The following is a 21,056-nucleotide window of genomic DNA, read 5'->3' as shown; positions in this document are numbered from 1 at the left end:
TATTAGTGGTAAAGTTCTATCATGGATTAAGGTTTTCTTGATGTTTGGATCTTATCGAGTAAAGATGTATAGGTTGCTTTCAAAAAGTTGGTCTTGCCTTCGGGTGTGCTCAGGGATCTCCCCTAGCACCAGTTCTGTTTAATGTTCTCATATCTTCTTTAGGTAGATGTTTTGAAAAGGAAGGCTGTTCTTTTTATATTTATGCAGATGATATAACGATAATTTTTCCTATTATGACAGAACTGAGGGATATACATAATACCATCTCTCACTGTTCCACAATTATTACAGATTGGATGACTTCTCATTTTCTTAAATAAAGAACAAACTAAATTTCTGTTGTTGGGAACTAGGTAGAATTTAATTATGGATTGAAAGTTTGCTATTGATGGAGAATCTAATCATTCAATCAAAATCTTGGGTGTTGCGTTGGATGAGAAATTAACCATGGAAATTAGATCAATTTATTAGTAAGAAATTCCTTCCATGTGCTGAGAAAACAGAGAAGTATTTGAAAATATCTATCAGGAGATCTGTTTAGACTGGTAGTACAGTCGCTTATTCTTAGTATATTGGATTATTGCAACATTGTATACTTGGGCTTATCGAAACAGATTCTGAGAGAGGTTTTTAAACTATTCAAAATGTAGCTGTACGTCTAATCTTCTCTCAAGAAATCTGATCAAATTATTCCATTCTTTATCAAGTTGCATTGGCTTCCAATAGAGGCTAGGATGCTGTTTAAATTGGGGTATTTATTATGTAAGATTGTCTGTGATTTAATCCTTCAATATATATGCTTTCTTTAGTATGCTACTCAAATTTGGTTCAACAATATAATACTCGTAATTCATTTTCCTTTTCTCTTCCTAGTCCTCAGGGAATCACATGAAAGAAATTGTTTACATGCTTGTTTTTATATAAGGTTGCTACCTTATGGCCCATTATATCACCCATATTAAGGCACATTCCTAGTTATGCTACCTTTAAGAAAGATCTAAAGACGTTTTATAAATATGTACTAAGGAAGTAATACAGTACAATGCAAGCTGTTAGGATTATTAATGATGTGGTTATTTTGGTTTATGACAACGATACTAGATTGTTTTTTTTTTTCTTAATCTAGTATCTTTGTTGTAACCCACTGTGAACTATTTTATTGGTATTAGTGGCTATAAATGAGCTAACTATAACTCTGGTATATCAAATCTGACACCTTTACCTAGTAGGGGTAGGTGGTGATCCTTCCATGGTTAGGCTCTTCCAGAGAGAGAAACTTGCTAACATTATTGCTCAGTTTTTAGAAACTTTGAGCAGCTCAGATTACCCTAGTGCTGCAGTCCGGGTCTTCAGTGGACCCTAGGGCTTTTCCTATTCATCAGATGGTTCAAGCCATAATATCTGTGGAGTGGGAGGCTCTAGAGGCAGAATTTAGAGTTGGCAGAACTATAGGTAATCTCTGTCCCCTAGTTCCAGAGGAAAAAAACAAGTTGAAATTGTTCAAAGTGGATGCCTTGGTGATGGCAGATACCAAGAGGTCTACTATTCATGTTGAGACTGGTACTGGCTTTAGTGATATTAGGATACAGAGCTAAATCTTTCTTGGAACAGGCCTTTGTTTTTGTAGCCATAGGTCATCAGATGGCAACCTGTAGTGCCTATGTCTCCAGAGATTGCCTTCACTGGGTTCAGCATTTTCATTTAGAACCCTTGAAAGAAGATTTGAATAATTTTCTGGAGGCAGTGCGTGTAGAAGTGAAGCTTTCTTATGTTGCTGATATTCTATATGACCTTGTCAGAGTTTTAGATCTATGGTCATCTCAATCTCTGTACAGATGGCTTTGGCTTCAGAATTTGTCTGTGGATATGGCTTCTAAAACTTATAGTAGGCTTCCCTTTCAAGGAAATCCTGTCTGTGGAAAAGACCTTGAGAAGCTTGTAAAGGATCTAAGATAACCTACACCTCAGTGTTTGCCTGAGGGCAAGCCTAGATCTTCATGCTCGGCTCTAAAAGGTTGAAGTTTTGAGATGGAAAGCAATACAGGCCAGGTAGGTCTAGTTCCCTAAGTTCTCATCCTGTCACATAAATAAGGAAAGTGCAGCTCCTGAGCCAAGGAATTCAGGTACCTCCTGGACTGCACAATGAAACAAGGTGGGCCTCCTTGCTGGAGTGCCTAGATGGGCACCTAACCAAATTTTATGAGGAGTAGATACAAATTACATCTGATCAGTGGTTCTTAGACATTATGAGGTTTGGTTACATGCTAGAGTATCCTGCTAACTTGCAGATTCATGTTTAGTTTCGTCTTGTTTGGCCACAGCCAAAATTCTAGTAGTCCTCAGCACTTTTACCCATGTTAGACCTTGGTACAATGGTACCTGTTCCCAGGACAGTGGATAGAGGTCAATATTTCATATACATCAAGGTGCCCAAGGAAGATGGATCCTTTGATCCAATACTGAATTTGAATACTTTGAATTGGGCTTTAATGATACTTCATTTTTAGATTGAAATGCTGCAGTCATAGCAACTGTTTGGGCATCCAAGTTGCAGATGAAGTTCAATGTTGACATGTGCAAAGTGATGCATGTGGCTAAGAGGACCCCGAATTACAGCTATGTCATGCAAGGTTCTGCATTAGGAGTCACAGACCTAGAAAGGGATCTGGGAGTCATTGTTGATAAGACGTTGAATACTTCTGCTCAGTGTGCTGCGGCGGCCAAAAAAGTGCACAGAATGTTGAGTATAATTAGGAAAGGGATAGAAAACAAACACTAGGATGTTATAATGCCATTGTATTGCTCCATGGTGCAACCACACCTTGAATATTGTGTCCAGGTGTGGTCGCCGCATCTCAAAAAAGATATAAAGGAATTGGAGAAGATGCAGAGAAGGGCGATATGAATTGCTGTGTTCTCTTGCCCTAGGGGATGCACCTTTATGAACCTTTCAAAGAGGCCGCTTGGAAAGATCTGATGTTGAAGGTGTTTTTTCTTGCTGCTGTTTAGAAAGATATCTTAGACCTATGGGTTTTGTCCTTTAGGGATCCTTTTTTATGCTTTATGGGAAGTTGGAGTTTCTATCTGGTGGTCTCAATTTTTTGTGTAAAACAGTTGTTAGAGTTGCCTTCCTTCAAGACAGAAGAGTGTGGTGATGAATTTTGAGACTCCTCAATATGGGCAGGATTCTCGTGTTACTTGGAGGTTACTAATGAGTTTGGAAGGTAAAATAGGCTTTTTTTCTTTGTTTGAAGGTTTGGTAGCTTCCAATGCCACCAAAGATTAAAGAGAGTATTTCATTGACATATATCTTGCAGGTCTACTTGCCTTCACAGGAGTTAATGGCACATTCAGCCATAGGGATGGTGACCTCTTGGGTGGAATTTCATGCAGTCACTCCCATTCTTATTTGCAGGGCTGCAACTTTGTCTTCACACATTTGCTAAACATTATCAATTGGATTTTAGTGCTAGACAGGAATCGGCCTTTGGGGCCACTGTGCTTAGAGCAGGGGTCTCTGGTTTCCGTACACTTTCAATGGCGCTTTAATGCATCCCATTGGTTCTCGACTGGTCTGATAGTGACAATAAGGAAGGTGAAATTTGATCTTACCTGCTAATTTCCTTTACTTTCCTACCAGACCAGTCCAGGCTTCCTCTCACATCTGTGCTGCTGTTACCGTTGGTTTTTGTTTTTACAGAGTTTATTTTAATATAGTTCATTCCAGAGGATGGACATTAATTTTTGATTTCTGAGTCCCTTCTTTGAAAGAACTGACAGTTTCTTGGTTGCTTTAACACTGCTTTGCTGTCTCAATACTGACATTCTCTATCTGTGAGGTGTTCTATATAGAGCAGAACTCAAATTTGATTAGCTCTGTCTCCCACCTTTGGCTGATGGACAAAACCCATGGGTTCAGGACTGGTATGATAGGATTGAAGGAAAGGAAATTAACAGGTAAGACCACATTTTACTATATAGCCAAAATTTATCCTGTCTGTCTGTCAACATTTAAAGAAAATGTATACATTCAGTGCTCGATGCTGACTACATAAGTGTTTCTGAATATTGCTTCCAGTATTTTTAGTAGCTCTGTTTATCAGGTTTTACAACTTGTTAAACAAGGTACCACACAAACTATCAATTTTTAAAATTTTAGGTGGGCCTTTATGCAAATATAATAAGACACTGAAGACTGTTAGCCCCCTATGCAGAAGATTCCTTTTGTTGTATGAATTTGTGTCCATTTATGTATTTGTCTTAGATTCAATCATGGGTCAAAATGTGGTTAGCAAGAAAAAAATACCGGGCAAGACTACAGTATTTCAAGGACCATGTAAGTATATTTTCTTTATCAGAAAATAATCATTAGTGAGCATGTTACTGTTTTGCAAAAAGTTGGTATTTAGTGCATGGTACAATTGAAAATTAACAAGATTATGGGACCTGATGGGGTACATCCATAAATTTAAGAAAGCAAAGTAGGTGCTGATTGCACATCTCACAGCTTTGTTTGACTTATCAGTTAAAACAGGAGAGGTTCCCAGCCAGTGGAGAAGAGCAGCAGTTGTACAGCTCAACAAGGGTGGGAGCAGGGAGAGGAGTAGAAAACTCTCAGTGCTGGTGCAGTGGTATTAAATGCACTAGGCAAACCTTCAGACTTGTACCTTCCCTATAATTAATATTAGGTCCTTTAGCCCCTCCCAACACCAACCTTCCCAGAATAATCTGGGCAAATTGGCCATTTGAAAACTGCCCACCCTCCCTGCTGGTAAAAGTAGCACCTATTGTTTGTTTGTTGTAACTTGACCTCTGTAGGCTCAGTGGAAGGTGAGGCTGCAGCAGAAATGTGGGTGAAGGCTACAAGTCAGCATGTGTGGAAGAAAAAGGCAAGGCTGGGCATCACAAGGTTGTTTTTAACTGGGAAATAAGGTTACAGTCCAAAAAGTAGTTTGGTAAGCACTGGCACAGGCAAAGTTGTTTCATACAATTGGAGTAGTAGATCAGGGGAGAGTAGTAGAAGTGGTTTCTGGGTTTCAGTAAAGTCTTTAACACTGTTTCATACAGAATGTTGGTAATGGACCTCAAGATAGCCAGTCTGTATGACAAAGTAGCTGGGAAAATAATAGCAACATTGGGTGTAATCAGAGAAATGACTAGTAGATATTACTGTACACTATCACCTCTGTACGGGTCTTTGGTGAGTTCCTACCTTGAGAATCCTGTTCGGTTTTGGAGACCAAGGGGTCCATTTACTAAACTGTGGTAAAAAGTGGCCTGCGGTAGTGTAGGTGCGTATATTGGCCATGCGCTGGGCCAGTTTTTACTGCATCTACAAAAAATGTTTTTGGGGGTTTTTTAATGGGATGGGGAAAGGGGCCTGTGCTAAAAATGAAATCAGTGTGCGCCCAAAACTAGCCTGAGCCCACCCATTGATTTAGCAGTAAAGGCTCACGTGCTACACACATGGTGACCAGTTGTCGCACGCCAAGTACCGATTACCGCTGGAACCAGCGTGCGTAGGAGGAAATAAATGAATAATTAATCCGGGAGTTATGGGCGCGCACCAAATCTGAAATTACCACCAGGAGAGCGCGCTGGTCTGGTGATAGTTTGATTTTGGCGCACGCTACACATGCGTAGAGCCTACCGCAGCTTAGTAAAAGGGCCCCAAATTTGTAGAAGATTGTTGACAAGTTAGATGAAATTCACAGAAGTAAAACTAAAATGGTGCATGGACAACACTATCAACTGCACAAAGAGAGACCAAGGGAGCTAAAGTGTATTGTTTAGAAGAAGTAAGTTAGATATTTGAATGCTTTTACTTCCCTTTTAACAACTTTCAGCAGTGATCTGGAAGGAAGCATTTTACATAGAAATAAAGAAAATGATGGCAGGTAAAGATTATATAACTTTTCCAGTCTGCCCAACCACACCAACTACTAAGCTGTATAATCCTTTCCTCTCCTCTAGAGATCTTCAGTGTCTCTCCCATACTTTCTTGTGTTCAATTACCATTCAAAATAAAAGTTTTTTAAAAAAGAACCGTGCTCCTAAATTCAAGCACCAAAGTTAGGCTCCTAAATTAGCATGCTATTTTCAGCCAAACTTATGAGTAATCTATATTAATTTAAGACCTTAAAAGTTAATAAATTTTGGTCTGCCGCTCATTTGCCTAGATTTAAAAGCCTAGTGCTGAAAATCAGTGCTAAGCTCCTTAACTCTTTTTCCACCTTTGCCGTAAATCCACCCCATTGCTACCCATTTTTTATGCACTTAAATTTAAGAGTTTAGTGAGAAAAAAAGCAAATAGGATGCTAGGAATTATTAGTTAAGAAATGGTAAATAAGACTGAGGATACTATAATGCCTCTGTATCGCTCCATGGTGCAACCTCACCTTAAGTTTTACATTCAGTTCTGGTCACTGTATCTCAAAAAAGATATAGCAGAATTAGAAAAGGTTTAAAGAAGAGCATCCAGAATGACAAAGGGGATGAACTCCTCCCATATGAGGAAAGTCTAAAGAGGTGGAGGAGTAGCCTAGTGGTTAGTGCAACAGACCTTGATCCTGGGGAACTGGGTTCGATTCCCACTGCAGCTCCTTGTGACTGTGGGCAAGTCACTTAACCCTCCGTTGCCCCAGGTACAAAATAAGTATATATATGTAAACCGCTTTGAATGTAGTTGCAAAATACCATAGAAAGGCGGTATATCAAGTCCCATTTCCCTTTCCCCCTCTTTAACTTGGAAAAGAGATGGCTGACGGGAGGTCTACAAAATCCTGAGTAGTGTAGAACAAGTAGAAGTGAATCGATTTTTTTATTTTTACGCTTTCAAAAAGTACAAAGACTAGGGGACACTCAATGAAGTTAAATGGAAATACAACAGGAGTAAATATTTTCTTACTCAACGAAAAGTTAAGCTCTTGAACTCTTCGCCAGAGGATGTAGTAACAGCAGCTAGCGTATCTGGGTTTAAAAAAGGTCTGGGGAAGTTCCTGAAGGAAAAGTTCATAGTCTGCTATTGAGATAGATATGGGGAAGCCACTGCTTGCCTCAGGATTGGTAGCATGGAATGCTGCTACTATTTGGGTTTCTGCCAGGTACTTGTGACCTGGATTGGCTATAATTGGAAGCAGGATATTGGACTAGCTGGACCATTGGTCTGACCCAGTATGGCTATTCTTATGTTCTTATATAGTTACAGTCTTTATTAGGATTTCTTAGGAATACTGGACTGTAGGTGGTTCCTGGTAAATGTCCTATTATAGCTTTACTCTCTCTGGACCCCTCCTCCGCTGGGAAGCTGTTCTGTAAGTCTTTCCTTTTGGAAAGGAAAAGGCTCTCTGAGTCTTTTCATACAAAATTCTTAGTAGGTGGTCCTTTCCATGATGGGAAATCATCGCTGGGCTCATTATCCTTGCAGATCTTTTGAGACTTGCTTGTAGCCCCCTTTTTTCTCCTTCAGGCTTGTTCTTTCAGTGCTTAACTCCTTTTCTGCTTGGAAAGACATGGTGATGGACTGGTTTCCCTGTTCTAATAGCCACCTGTAGCAAGTGCAGCAGTTTTTTTAGGCTCTGTTGTTGTTTATTGTGAATTTGATATACTGCCTAATCTGACGAACAGGTCAAGGTGGTGTACATAATTTTGAAAAGTCAGGAAAAGAGCACCATTTAAAAGACTGGATAGCTAACAAACATAAAGAGAAAATTCAAACCATAATTTGTGTCCCTAGTCACCTGGTTACGTGATCAGCCCAAGATCAACAATCCAAAAGCTTGCTGGAAAACAAATATTTTAAGTAAAACCTTAAAATGTTTGATTATTCAGAGTGCATAACAAGGGGCAAGTTGTTCCACAGTGTGGGGGCTAAACTATAAAATGCTGAATGTTTTGTGGATTCAAGTGATGGGAGTCCAAAGATCGAGGACACCACATTGATGTATAAGGAATCATTAGGGAGGCTAGGAACGATGATAAGCCTAGTTAGTAGGCCTTATGAGTCAAACATAACATTTTAAAGTTGATCTAATAGGAACTGGGTAGCCAGTGTTACTGAGTGAAGAGTGAAGTAATGTTGTATTTCCGAGATCTACAGAGAAATCTTGCTGCGGTTATTGTGCAATGATTGAAGGTGTTTAAGAAGGTGACCAGAGATACCCACATCAGTTGTGTTAGGATAGTCGAGGTGGGAAATCAAAAAAGCATTAATGAGTATCTGGAACTTGGAAAATTCTAAGAAACTGAGCAACAGCAAAGCTTACATAGAATAAAAAAAGCTGGTCTTTATTAGAGAATACCTAAATAGCAGAAGGACTCAACAGTAGGAATTGGGAGGCCAAATAGGACTGGTGTCATAGCTGGTGAAAGTAGAGAGCCCATGATCCAGCAAAGAATGGCTTTCTGAGGGTTTAAGATTAATTTATGTTGAGTGAGCCAGGTGACTAGAGCAGTAAAACAAGATTAAAGAGTGCCTAGATCAATATTAAGGAGTGATGTAGGATAAATAAGATGTCATCAGCATAAAAGTAAAAGCTGATATTAAATGATGCTTTCACTCCTCTCTCCAGGTATAGAAGCTCTGTTAGCCAAAGACCCTCTTTCCCTTAGTGGTAGTGGTGCAGTGACCAGGAAAGCAAAGAGCCAGAGACAAGAGATTTGAAACTGGACGCTACAGGTTTCCCTCCAAGAGGTGTATTCTCCTGTTACAGTCAATATCTAGTAGAGCAACAACCCCTTGGTGGTTGTTTATCTTATGAATTTCGAATTTGCATCTTTCTTGAATTGAGTTATCCTGCAATTTTGCAAAATTAAGGGTAGGAAGTGTAATTTTATAATAGGGCATTCTTATTTTATGTCTCTGCTTTTATAAATTATACTCCCAGAATTATCCTTAGTAGCATACAAATGCACTTGCACAAATTTGTACTTGCTTTGAGGCAGGTGTAATGTACTCTATCCAGTCAATATTTCAAACTATTTAACTGGGTAAAAAGTGGGATGTTTGACCACGAAAATACAAATCCTGGAGACAATATCATAAAAACTTCTTTATTGAAGAAAAGACTCGACACAACTGGAACGTTCCATGCTGCGCTCCTAGTGACCCGCTACGGACAAGCTTACCACGAAAGGTCTTTTTCAAGACCACTTTTGTAATATAGCCAATCACTTTACATTTGGTTCGTCACATGGACCAAATCATGTTTCAGGCATTTCAGATTCATATACGCTATGTCATAGCGGTAGACTCCTGATGCAGGCCTGTAGGCCGAAACACAACAGTTGTGTCGAGTCTTTTCTTCAATAAAGAAGTTTTTATGATATTGTCTCCAGGATTTGTATTTCCGTGGTCAAACATCCCACTTTTTACCCATATCTGTGTTTTCCCGTGGGGCGTTCGAGTTCTCCGCTTGATTGCGGATTTTTTTTAAACTATTTAACTGGCCAGGAACATCTCCTGATCAGTTAAATAGCCTTAAGCCGACTGAGCGCTCATATTTAGCACGAGATATCCAGCTATTTCGGTACCTCTTCTGAATATTACCTCTTAGCAGCTAGTCTGGTCACCTGTTATGTCTTGCGACATAGCCGGTTAGCGCCAATATTCATTGACTGAACAGCTAAGTTTAACGGCCAGATAGGCCCACGTAAATATCAGGTCTGTCTTTGGTTGCTGTAACTTAGCCAGACTGTCAGTGAATATCAGCTTAACTGGGCTATGTACATGGCAGCCACCCCCCTCCCCCCCCAGAAATTCAATGATGTTGCCAGATGCAGTCCGGCATTGAATTTCCAGGTTCGCCACCAACCGCAGAAGTTAGCTGGGGCTCCCTCTCTCGGTTTCAATATTGGCCCCTATATATGTATATGCATACACCACAACTCTACCCCTGCTCTACCAAAACCTCATCTGCCTGCACATATAGGAGGTAATTTTATAAGAGAGTAGCTAGTTAATATGGCTATGTTAAAGCTATTTAAAAAAGGCTAGTTAGGTGCCTGCTTGTCTTTATAAAAGTGATAGGCGCAGACGTTTACATCAGCCCTGGATGTGCATAAGTTATAATCTTCTCTATATAATAAAAGGCACCTCCAACGTTCTGAAACCTCAAGCCAGAAATTGAGGCGCCAGAGATATCCGGTTTGCCCTGAGTGTCTGGCCTGCCCTCGCGTCATAACGTCATGACGTCGAGGGCGGCGCTATGACAATCGGCCAAACGCCATCTCCCTGACCCTTGGTGGATATTTCCCACCTCCGGAGAACTAACATTGCCCGCACAATGTCGGAGAGAGGCAGGCGGGGACGTAAGCATCGGCGACACGCGATCTCACTCCCCTTGCCCCTCGGCAGCCATTTCCCAACTTCGCAGGACTCCCATCGCCCCGGGGCCGCACAAACTCGGAGACACGGAGGGAGCATCGCAGGCAGGCAGCCTGAACCTTGGACACACGCAGGAAGCCAGCCTGCCTGCCTGAACGTGCCAGGAAGGGACACAGCTTCAGTCGGAGGGAGCGCCACGACCCTGAAAGGCACTGGAAGGGGGGGGCACTCAAACCTCAACCTGCGAGGAGGGAAGGGGGAAAAACGCTGGCAGACGGAGGGACCACCATCCTGAAAGCCCAAGGGAGGCGGGGCCAACACCCTGAAGCTGGGATTCCCTCTCACACTCACATTCTCGCACAAACACGCCACACACACTCTCACTCTGTCACACTCACACATTCACTCTCTCTCACACACACTCTCTCAAACACACACTACGATACAGAAAAACACCGCCACAGGGCCCACGACCCTGAGGCTGGGAGGGGGGAGGGGGACGAGATGGATATGGGAAAAGGAAACACAGGGGGGGAGCGGGAAGGATGCCAACACATGCAGGGGGGGGACCCCTGTGGCACACTCTCTGTCTCGAACACACACTCTCACACAGACAGTCTCACTCTCTCACACACTCACTGTCAAACATACACACTTCCATGAAAACCTTGCTAGCGCCCATTTCATTCCTCTCAGAAACGGGCCTTTTTTACTAGTATTTTATAATCTACGTGCATACTTGTGCATTCCATCCATAGTCTGCCCAAACTCCATCCTGTGCATGCCCACCAGCAAAGTAAACACCATTTCAAAGTATGCTGGTATGCAGTGGCGTAGGAAGGGGGGGCGGTGGGGCGGTCCACCCCGGGTGCACGCCGCTGTGGGGGGGGTGTCGGCTCCGCTGGTTCCCTGCTCTCTCTGCCCTGTTCCAGGGCAGAGAGAGCAGGGAACCAGCGGAGCCGACGCAGCTCCCAGCGACGTGCACTCCGGGCAGAATGGCCCTCCCGCCCTGTTTTCTATGGTAGTGGTAAGCGCTCCGGGGGGGGTGTGCAGCGGCGATCTGCCCCAGGTGTCAGCCACCCTTGCTACTGCACTGCTGGTATGTAGCCAAATCTGAGTGTAAATGGCCAAAGTGATTGCATCCTTTGCCACTTAAAGTATGCCCACAATTATAAAATGTGACCCACTAAGCAAAAAGCTACCAAAAGAAGGGTTACAAATAAGGGAAGAGAAATGGGACTTGATGTTTTTTTTTGCAACTACATTCAAAGCGGTTTACATATATTCAGGTACTTATTTTGTACCAGGGGCAATGGAGGGTTAAGTGACTTGCTCAGAGTCACAAGGAGCTGCAGTGGGAATCGAACTCAGTTCCCCAGGATCAAATTCCACTGCACTAACCACTAGGCTACTCCTCCACTTGTTACTGTAAAACTGTAAGGCTGTAAGGCTGTAAAACTTTAGAGGGGTAAATTTGGGCAGATTTCATTTTTGAAAGTTTTGTGTACTATAGGGTCAGTAGAATGGGACAAATAAATTTTTTTTCACAACTTTGATGTTTTTTGCCTAAAAACTGCAAATATGTGAAAGGTACCTAAAGTTGGAGTTTGTGATTTCAGTGGTTAATTTTTCTCATTTTTTTTTTTTTTAAAGATGTAGTTAGTCTATACCTACGGCTGGAATTTAGTGGGATTATGCAGTTGATATCCCTCTATCTTGTGGTATAAGTAAGTCACATACCCCATATTTGGTACCTTTTTGCTCAGCGGTTCACAAATTATTTTTTACACTTTGTAAAAGTAGGTGCTCTGATTGTGTACCTACTTTTTATGTACATATACCCCCATGCAATTTTATTACAGCCATTTTCCACATGTATTATTTCACTATGACCTTTTTCCCCATTTCTTTAATAGCAAGTAGAAAACTTTCACAATGGGTAGGGTTGGGAGGCATTTCTAGATGGCATTTGCAATAGTTCCATAAAATATTTTCAAGTAACTATGTTCCAGGCAGGCATATGATGACCAAGTAAGTGGGCATGGTTCCATTTAAGACAGTGTTTGGATTCCTTCTGAACCTTTCATAGAATTCTGTACATTCCTAACTGCTCCCAGAGAATATGGAAGGGTAAAGGTGAATAGGACAGCTGGGTGTCTGTACTCAGAGGATAGAGCTCTGAAGGAATGAAAAATGTGTTGAAAATAGAATGATCAGAGGCAGAAAATAAGATAGAAGTTAAGGAACCTAAGCCAAGTTTATTACCTGTTACATACAACAAAACGCTTTGATCCCTAGCTTTTTTTTTTTTTTTTTTTTAAATAACTAAAGGTCCTCTGCTTATCCCACAGAGCCCTTCACAAATTTAGTTGCCTCCACCACCCTTTCTGGGAAGCTGTTTTACGTATCCACTACCTTTCTGTAACGTCTTTCCAATTGTTTCTTCCTTTCAAGCATGTACCATAATCTCTTGTTCTAGACAAGCATGCTAATCTGTCTTGTGCATAACCATTAGGAATATCCTGAAAACTCAACCGGCTGGTGGTCCCTCAGGACAAGTTTGAGAACAACTGTTGTGTGGAGCATAATTCCATAGAAACACATTTGCTTCTTGCTCGTATCTCATAACTTTGAGATGTCTGGATGTCATGTTCCTTTTCCTTCATTTGGGTAAACATATTGAAGTCATTAAGTGTTACTGCATAAGGATTGTAATATGGATTCTACGTCATTTTGGTAGCCTTTCTCTGGGCTGTTTCGGCCCTGTCTTTATCTGCTTGGAGACATAGCCTGCTGGACAGGGCACAATATTCCAAATGGCATCTCACCAATGGCCTGTACAGAGTTGGTATTACCTCCTTTTTTTTTCTGCTGGTTATATTTCTCATCACAGGATAGTCTCTATCTAGTTAATGAGTTTTCTGCTCTCCTACAGAATGAAGAAATTGTAACAATACAAGCATTTCTGAAAGCGAACAAAGCCAGGGAGGATTACAGGACACTGAGTAAGTATCCATGGACAGATGTATTGATTGGGAGCTATAAAAATACATTTCCCTCACTAACATCCTCCTAACTTATCTAACATTAAGTTTTGCATTTTTGTGTGTACTGCCCCATTTTAGAGCTGCATTTGGATTAAAAATTGTAATCGTGCTAAGTTGCGCAATTAAAAATTTTAGACGCAATTGAAGGACTGAGAATCTCCCTTCCACCCACCCCCAGATCCAACATATCTTCCTTTCTTTTCTTTCCCTCCCTTTCCTCTTCCCCCAAGTCCATTCTCTCTTTCTTTCTTTCTTTCTCTCCCCCTCCCTCCTGTTGTTCACCATTGCTCCCTCCCTCCCCTTCACCCTCATGATTAGCAACACAAACTTGGTAGTGATCAACACAAAGTTCTTTTCGTGTCAGCTGGAGCTTACTGCTTTTGCAATAGCTTCCACTGGTAACCCCTCCAGTTCTGCTTGCAGGTCTGCAGCTCACTCCACTCCCCCTACTCTGGGTTCAGCATCTGTCCCCTCTCAATTCCCCTCTCCCTCCCCCAGTTCTTCCTTCAAGGTGGTCTTCTGTTTGTCCCTGGCAGTGACTACCTGCGGCCAGATCCAAAGCTTTCCCTTTGATCCATCCCACCCATGCAAAAGCCAGAAGTGATATCAGAGGAGTCAGAATGGGCCAGAGCAAAAGCTTTGGAACAGACCGCAGGCAACATATGTGCACCACTACTTCTGCTGCTGAGGACCAACAGAAGACCATTTTTAAGGTAGGCTGACATGCAGGAGGTGAGGTTGAATCCTGGTTGGAGGGAAAGATTCTGGACCATGCTGAGGACAGCGGTCAGGAGTGGAAGAGAGCAGAAAAGATGTTTGGAGGAGACAGGATATGCTGCAATGTGCTTAAATACTTTAATCGCGATTAATGCATTGATCATGTAGTTCGCTGCGATTAACTTGCAGCCCTACCCCATTTTATTTCCTGAAACACCTAAATGGTTCCCCAGTCATTCTAGGTACTACACTGCTCATGGGCCAGAAGGAAAGCAGAATCTCTTCATTGCTACTTGCAGGCCAACAGCAGACAATAAATTTGCATCACTTCAAATTTTTATATATCCTTATCTCGTTAACTCTGATGTGATTTTGCCACATGGTATGTCTTAGCCACAAAAGTTTTTGCAAGCTTTGGTGGAATAAAAATAATTTGCAGGAGAAGTGTTAATTTTTAAAATTGCAATTAATATAGTAATCCAGCATTTAAGTTTTTATCAGTTTGTTTATAGAACAAACAATTCAGGTGTATTATGTAGTAACCACAGATGTCATTTCAAGTTTCAAGCTTATTTTAAATTTGACATGCCACCTATTCTAAAATATTTAAGCACTTTACATTACATTCGACTTTCCAATGTATAATAAAACATGGAGAAGCAAAGTTACAATGTTCATAGAAGAAAATAAAAGTGAAAGAATATAATTAGATATAGAAGGTCAGCTGCATCTCAGCCCCTAACCAGATCCTCAGCAATAGGAGGTCACCGCAAAAGAATAAAAGGCTTTTGTAAAAATAAGTTTTTTGAGGGTGCTGTTGAGACACCACTGGCAAGCATGGATATTTGAAACTCTCTCCTCTCCTTCATCTAGAAAATCGTTCCAAACAGATTGTTAACTTTAGCAAATTAAGCATTTTTTTTGAAAACCTTCATTATAAACCTACACTAAATATGTCAATGTCAAAACCAACCAAAGGGGGACTCTGCTACCCTTCTACAATCTGGATCTAAACGAAGTAAGCAAGATCCTCCTTCACCATAGAAATCCTCCGGGAAGGCCTCTTTTACTTCAGCAGACCTTATGATGGATGAAATTCATGATCTAAAAGACCTTACCACTGAGCATTTTCAAAACACACATGATTTAAAACTAGAAATTACAATCACAGCTTCACTTTCTGCTTTTCAAGTCCGAGTGGAATCTCTGGAATTGCGAGCAGATCAAATGACTCTTTCTCTAGCACAACACCGGGATCAGACAACCCAATGTATTCGCAAACTGGAACTCCAAATAGAAGACCTTTCTAATCCCAACAGATGAAATAATATCAGACTCTTTGGACCAAGAGAAAGCACTGAAGGAGCAAATATAATACAGTTTCCTACCTCGTGGCTTCCTGAAGTACTACATTTCACCACTGATTTTCCTCTACAATTTGAGCGCGCTCACAGAACACCATCTAGACTTACACAAGGTGCTCAACACCCTAGACCTGTTGTGGTGAAACGTCCATCTTGGCATGGTTTGGTTGTTCTTATCCAATCCAAAAAAATCAAAGTTTTGTATTCAAACCCAGTTGCAAGTTACTCACTAACAATCTCCTTTCTAAATCATTCGCCCTTCACCGAGGAACTAGACAAGTTTGCCCTCTTTCCCTGTATCTGTTTAATATTGCCCTGGAACCCCTACTAATTGCTATTAGATCTCATTCATATACAGTATATCTGGTATTACTCATAACCTTCTTGAGATAAAATGTACTGCATATGCAGATGATATTATATTTTTATCTAATCCTACTGAGTCTATACAGAATTATTTCAATTGATCACCACATTTTCTCAATTCTCTGGATATAGGGTTAACCAACATATTACAAAAACATGACCTCAACCTTTATGCTCACACTGAAATTGTAAAACCTTTTAATCTGATTTGGGTCTCCTCCAAAATTAGATATCTTGGAATAGATCTATATACTCACCTTAAAGATACTATACAATTTAATAGTGATAACATTCTTAATTTTCTTAAAGCTTTACTATTGTCCTGGCACCCATTCTACCTCTCCTGGTGGAGTCACCTCAAAACCATCAAAATTATGATTTCTCCTAAGATAAATTATATCATGGGTATGGTACCTGTCCTTTTCTCCTCCTCATTCTACTCTCAAGTAGATAAACTCCTCTCCTCCTTTTTAGGGAAACTTAAACAGCCTAAAATTGCTTTTTTTAAAAAAACTTAAAGCTAATAATCTTGGGGAGTACTATTCCCGGATTTCTTCACTTACCACAAGTCCTTTATTTCACAGCAAGGCTGCACTTGGTTTCATCATGATCCCACATATAAACCAATTTGGCTACTTTTGGAAGAAACATTAATTTCTTCTTTTAAACCCCACTTACTGCTCTCTGCCTCCTCATTTCCTTCTGATAAACTCAATCCAGTTTTAAATTTCACTATTGAATGTTTAAATGCATTTGATAAGTTACAAACTTATCCAATAACTCCTTCAACAAACATGTCACTATGGTATAATCCACACATTAGAATTAATAAGATTCCTTTCTATTGGAAGGAGTGGATTGACAAGGTATTTTATACTATCTCCGATGTGTTATCTGAAAGCACCTGATCATTTGACACACTTCAAGCTAAATTTTCTCTACCTGCTTCCTTTTTTTAAATAAATGGTTACAACTTACTTGCTGTTTATCTGCACATTCCTTTCTCTCCATATTAATGACAACTTCTCTTTCATTATATTCTACTGCACATTCATTATTAACTAACGGACATACATCATCTCGTATTTATAAAGAATTTTTTTAAATCTTATTTCCAGAAGTCACAGGTCTCCAGCAAGTATGGCAGTCGGATATAGGTTGTGTTCTTATTGAAGACCAGTGGTTACGGTTTTGGTCTAAAACTATATGACCTTTGACCTCAGCTTCCTCTCTTCAATCTATGCACTTCCTATATCATAAAGTATCATTGACTCCACGCCATCTCTCTGTGGCTGGTCTCCTGTCATCAGATAAATGTTGGAACTGTTCTCAGTGCACTGGTACCCTACTTCATATGCTATATGAGTGTGAGCAAACTTTAAACTTTTGGAAAAATATTTGGAATATAATTCAGGAACTCTTTCACATTGATACAGAATTATCACCATCTATTATAGCTTTTAAATTCCTCTTCTCAACTTAGCTTATCTGATACACAAGCAAACCTTTTGGACATTCTCCTTACAATCACGCAGAGGCTTGTGCTATCCAACTGGAAATCAGCTAACTTATTGAATGTTTATTTCTGGTGGAACTCAGTAATGCAACATCAGAAGTTTGAATTTGTCATTGCAGAAAAATATGGAACAACTCTCAATAAGCGGAGACTTTGGTCCTCTATAGAACAATAGTGCTATAGAAATGATTAGTAATAGTAGTATAAATCGGTTGATGCTTCTGTATCCTATATATGATGCCTACTTACTGTTATCCCTGATTTTTCTTTTAGTGCACTGTATCTGACATAGTCTTATTTTTATGGGCTTTATGCCAGTAAAAACATTGCACCTTCATTGTGAAAGACATAAAGGGCCTGATTCTGTAAAAGATATGCTCCTAAATTTACACTCCTAAATTTGAGCATAATTTATGCTTCTAAATTTACGCTAATAAATTTAGGAGCGTAATTTTTTCTCCTAAATATATGCTAACTCTATGAGCATAATAGGCCCTAAATTAGGAACATAAATTTAGGAGCACAAATTTAGGAGCAAAACCTTTATAGAATAAGGCCCAAAATAGTCTGCATGTACCATTTCTTGGTTAAGGCTGACTGTTCTGTATAAGGGGCTCACCATCTGTCTCTCCTGCAGTTAGCTCTGAAAATCCACCCTTGAATGTTGTGCGTAAATTTGTTTACCTCCTGGATCAAAGCGACCTGGACTTCCAAGAGGAGTTGGAGGTGACTAGGCTGAGAGAGGAGGTAGTCACCAAAATCCGATCCAATCAGCAACTGGAGAAGGATCTGAATCTGATGGACATTAAGATTGGGCTGCTGGTGAAAAATAGGATCACACTGCAAGTGAGTGATTCCTGGTCTAGCAGATGCTGCAGCAGAGGAAGTGGTTATTTTTGTACTTTGTATAGTGCTCAAACACCAAGGAGCTGCACAACAAATTATGTAGTTTAGGGCTGCAACAGGGATAGACAAGAGGGACATCCAGAGTGAACCCCCTCAGTGTATGAGTTGGCAGTGAGAGAGTTAACAAGAACTTGGGTAAATGGGTGTCTGAGATGGTGGGAAATATTCCTTGTAACTTTGAGAAGCATCATGACAATGGCAGAAACAGTATTTGAACCCCTCTCTCCTAGTTTCCAATCCAACAGGGCCCATTTGTATAGGTATGGAATAATGAGAAGGTAAAGATCTGCTTTCCACTACTGTCTATTCCTCTGGATGAGGAACCCCAGTGGAGCCAGGAGATGTATGTCCAAAATCTGGCAGGGGCAAAGGAACTCAATTTTGCTTGGGAGGGTGAAACAAACCAAGTGTTGTCCCAGCCCCTCCCCCCTTTAAAAGATATCTGTGGTTGTTGATGCTGTCTGGGGTTAAAAAAAAAATTAGTAGAGTCTTGGCTTCCATGGCTTAGCTCATTCCACTGCCTGTGTCTGATGCTTCTACATTATTAAATGTATTTCCCATTCTATGAACTCTGAACAGTCAAGTGGTATCCTGCTTTATAAGCTAAAGGCTGTTATCAAGGGGATTAAACTATTGCCATATAGAGGACAATTTTATAAAATGGCAACTTTCTAAAAGGTCTAAGTGGTGTGGTAGCTGCCTTACTCTAATTTTAAAGGTAATAAAACAAAACATAGAAAAGAAAATAAGATGATGACAAAACAGTAGAACTGTATGGTTTATAATGGGATAGAAAACCCAGATCTTTGTCTTGTCTGGTTTGTGTCAAAACATTTCATCATTTTGACTTCAAAGGTCTTACGTTCCTATATTGTCTTAAAGTTCCCTTTTAATATTCTCACCATAAAATCGTTCATGCAGTGTTCTGGTTTTGTAAAGTGCTGTCCCATAGAGGTGACATCCTGGTTGGCATTGTCATGCTTAATATGATATCTGTGTAGATTGAATCTTGTCTTTAGCATCTGGCTTTTTTCTCCAATATAACACCCTTCTTCACACTTCTTGCATTCAATGAAAATGAGCATGGGAAGGATTCTCTTATGCAGAATGTTTTTCCCATGTTAGTGATTGTGGGATCCTGTGAAATGTATTGGTACAGTTTTGCAACTTGGTATATTGTAGGGACGTGTGCCATGCTCTTCTTTTTGAGATTGTATTGAAAGCTTGCTTTTCACTAATTTGTGTTTTAAATTAGTAACTGTCGGAAGGCCAGCACTGGTGGGGCTGGGAATATCTCTTTAATTAATTCATCCACCTGGAGTAGTGGCTGTAGATCTTTTGATTTTTTTTTTCTCTGTTTTTCTAATTCTGAATTGTATGTCACTACAAGGGGGATTCTCTCTATGGCTTTCTTTTCCTTGTACTTCAATAGGTTTTCTCTCGGTATTTTAAGGGAGGAGGCAATGTTCTTGGAGATTATTTTGGGATTGTAGCCTTTTTCTTTGAAGTATTCAGTCACAATTTTGAGGTGTTTATCTCTGTCTCTTGGGTCAGAGCAGATGATATCATGTGGCTTGGTTTTGTATAATAGATTTTTTTTTTTTTTGTATGTGAAGGGTGGAAGCTGGAGTTATGGAGGTAGCTGCATCAGTCCGTAGGTTTCTTGTATATAGACGTTTTTTTATAGCCATTGCTGATGGAAATTAGAACTATTTTCACTTTAACAATATCTAATCTACCTGCAAGTCATGGGCACTGCTATGAGCACCAGGATGGCATCACAATATGCTAACCTTCATAGCAGAACTGGAAGAGACATTTTGAGTACATATCAAACTAAACCCCTAAAATACTTCCAGCATATTGATGACATATTTATGATTTTGGACTGCGGCTCTCAAACAGTTTTACAGTTCTTTCAATACATGCCTTCCTACAATCAAATTCAAAATTGACTACTCCACAGAAAAAATCAATATTCTAGAGACCACAGTTTCCAACAGCAATATTTTATGTCAGTATTGTAGATTACATGTGTGCACTCTTTTGTACATTTAAAATACTAATAATTTTTTAAAACTGAATTATTGGTTTGAATGCCAGCAGGCTGCAATGTGGCACATGCTCTTCCTTGGTTAGATAATAAATGTTTAAAATACTTGCCCAAAATGTGGATTCCCTCTGCAGGATGTGGTATCCCACAGCAAGAAGCTGAAAAGCAAAGGTCAAACAGAAGAAATGGTGATTGGTGAACGTCAGGGCATCAAGGGTCTGAGCAAAGAGAAAAGGAAAAAACTGGAAGCCTATCAGCATCTCTTCTATCTTTTACAGGTAAGCTACAATATGAGTCGGGTCCTTTCTTTGTGGTAAATTAGGGTCTTCATTCACATCCCTCAGCAAATCAGAGTAAGCGTTTTAGCTAAAATATCTGTTCCTCTTAAAGCGCCTCCCCCCCCCCCCATTCTATTTTCCTATCACCTACAGGTGTCTCCAGTGGAATGCATTAGCTTATAGGTGTGCATAGCTAAAAACATTTTTGGTTCATTTTAAATGAAGATGTTGCAATGTTTGTGTTTTTTCACATATCCATGCTTTTTGTGTATATAGTATGCACAAGAACATTTTTGTGTACACAAATCGATTATACACACATTAATAGATCAGTGTGCATGCAAGCAATTTGCATATACTTGAACTTTTCAGGTGCCCATACATACCGAATATCCCTAGAACTTATCAGCTCTACATTGCTTCTAGCCCAGTCTAGCCTAAAATGAAGAAAGTTTGAGCTCATGTTTTTAATTAAGAATTCCAAG

General features: G+C 40.2%; 1 protein-coding gene across 5 annotated transcripts in view; it reads left to right on the top strand.

The window, feature by feature from the left end:
- Positions 1-21,056, top strand: part of IQGAP2 (IQ motif containing GTPase activating protein 2) — a 589,818-nt gene that overhangs the window by 465,534 nt on the left and 103,228 nt on the right. For all 5 annotated transcript variants that reach the window (XM_030193260.1, XM_030193262.1, XM_030193259.1 and 2 more), the window contains 4 exons: positions 4,265-4,336; positions 13,260-13,329; positions 17,972-18,180; positions 20,428-20,571. In XM_030193260.1, coding sequence (XP_030049120.1) covers positions 4,265-4,336; positions 13,260-13,329; positions 17,972-18,180; positions 20,428-20,571 — 495 coding nt within the window. The remainder of the gene's footprint in view (positions 1-4,264; positions 4,337-13,259; positions 13,330-17,971; positions 18,181-20,427; positions 20,572-21,056) is intronic.

The sequence above is a fragment of the Microcaecilia unicolor genome, chromosome 2 (assembly GCF_901765095.1).
Source record: "Microcaecilia unicolor chromosome 2, aMicUni1.1, whole genome shotgun sequence".
Lineage (NCBI taxonomy): Eukaryota > Metazoa > Chordata > Amphibia > Gymnophiona > Siphonopidae > Microcaecilia > Microcaecilia unicolor.
Note: the sequence above shows the minus strand (reverse complement) of the source record. Positions and strands in the feature narration are given on the sequence as shown.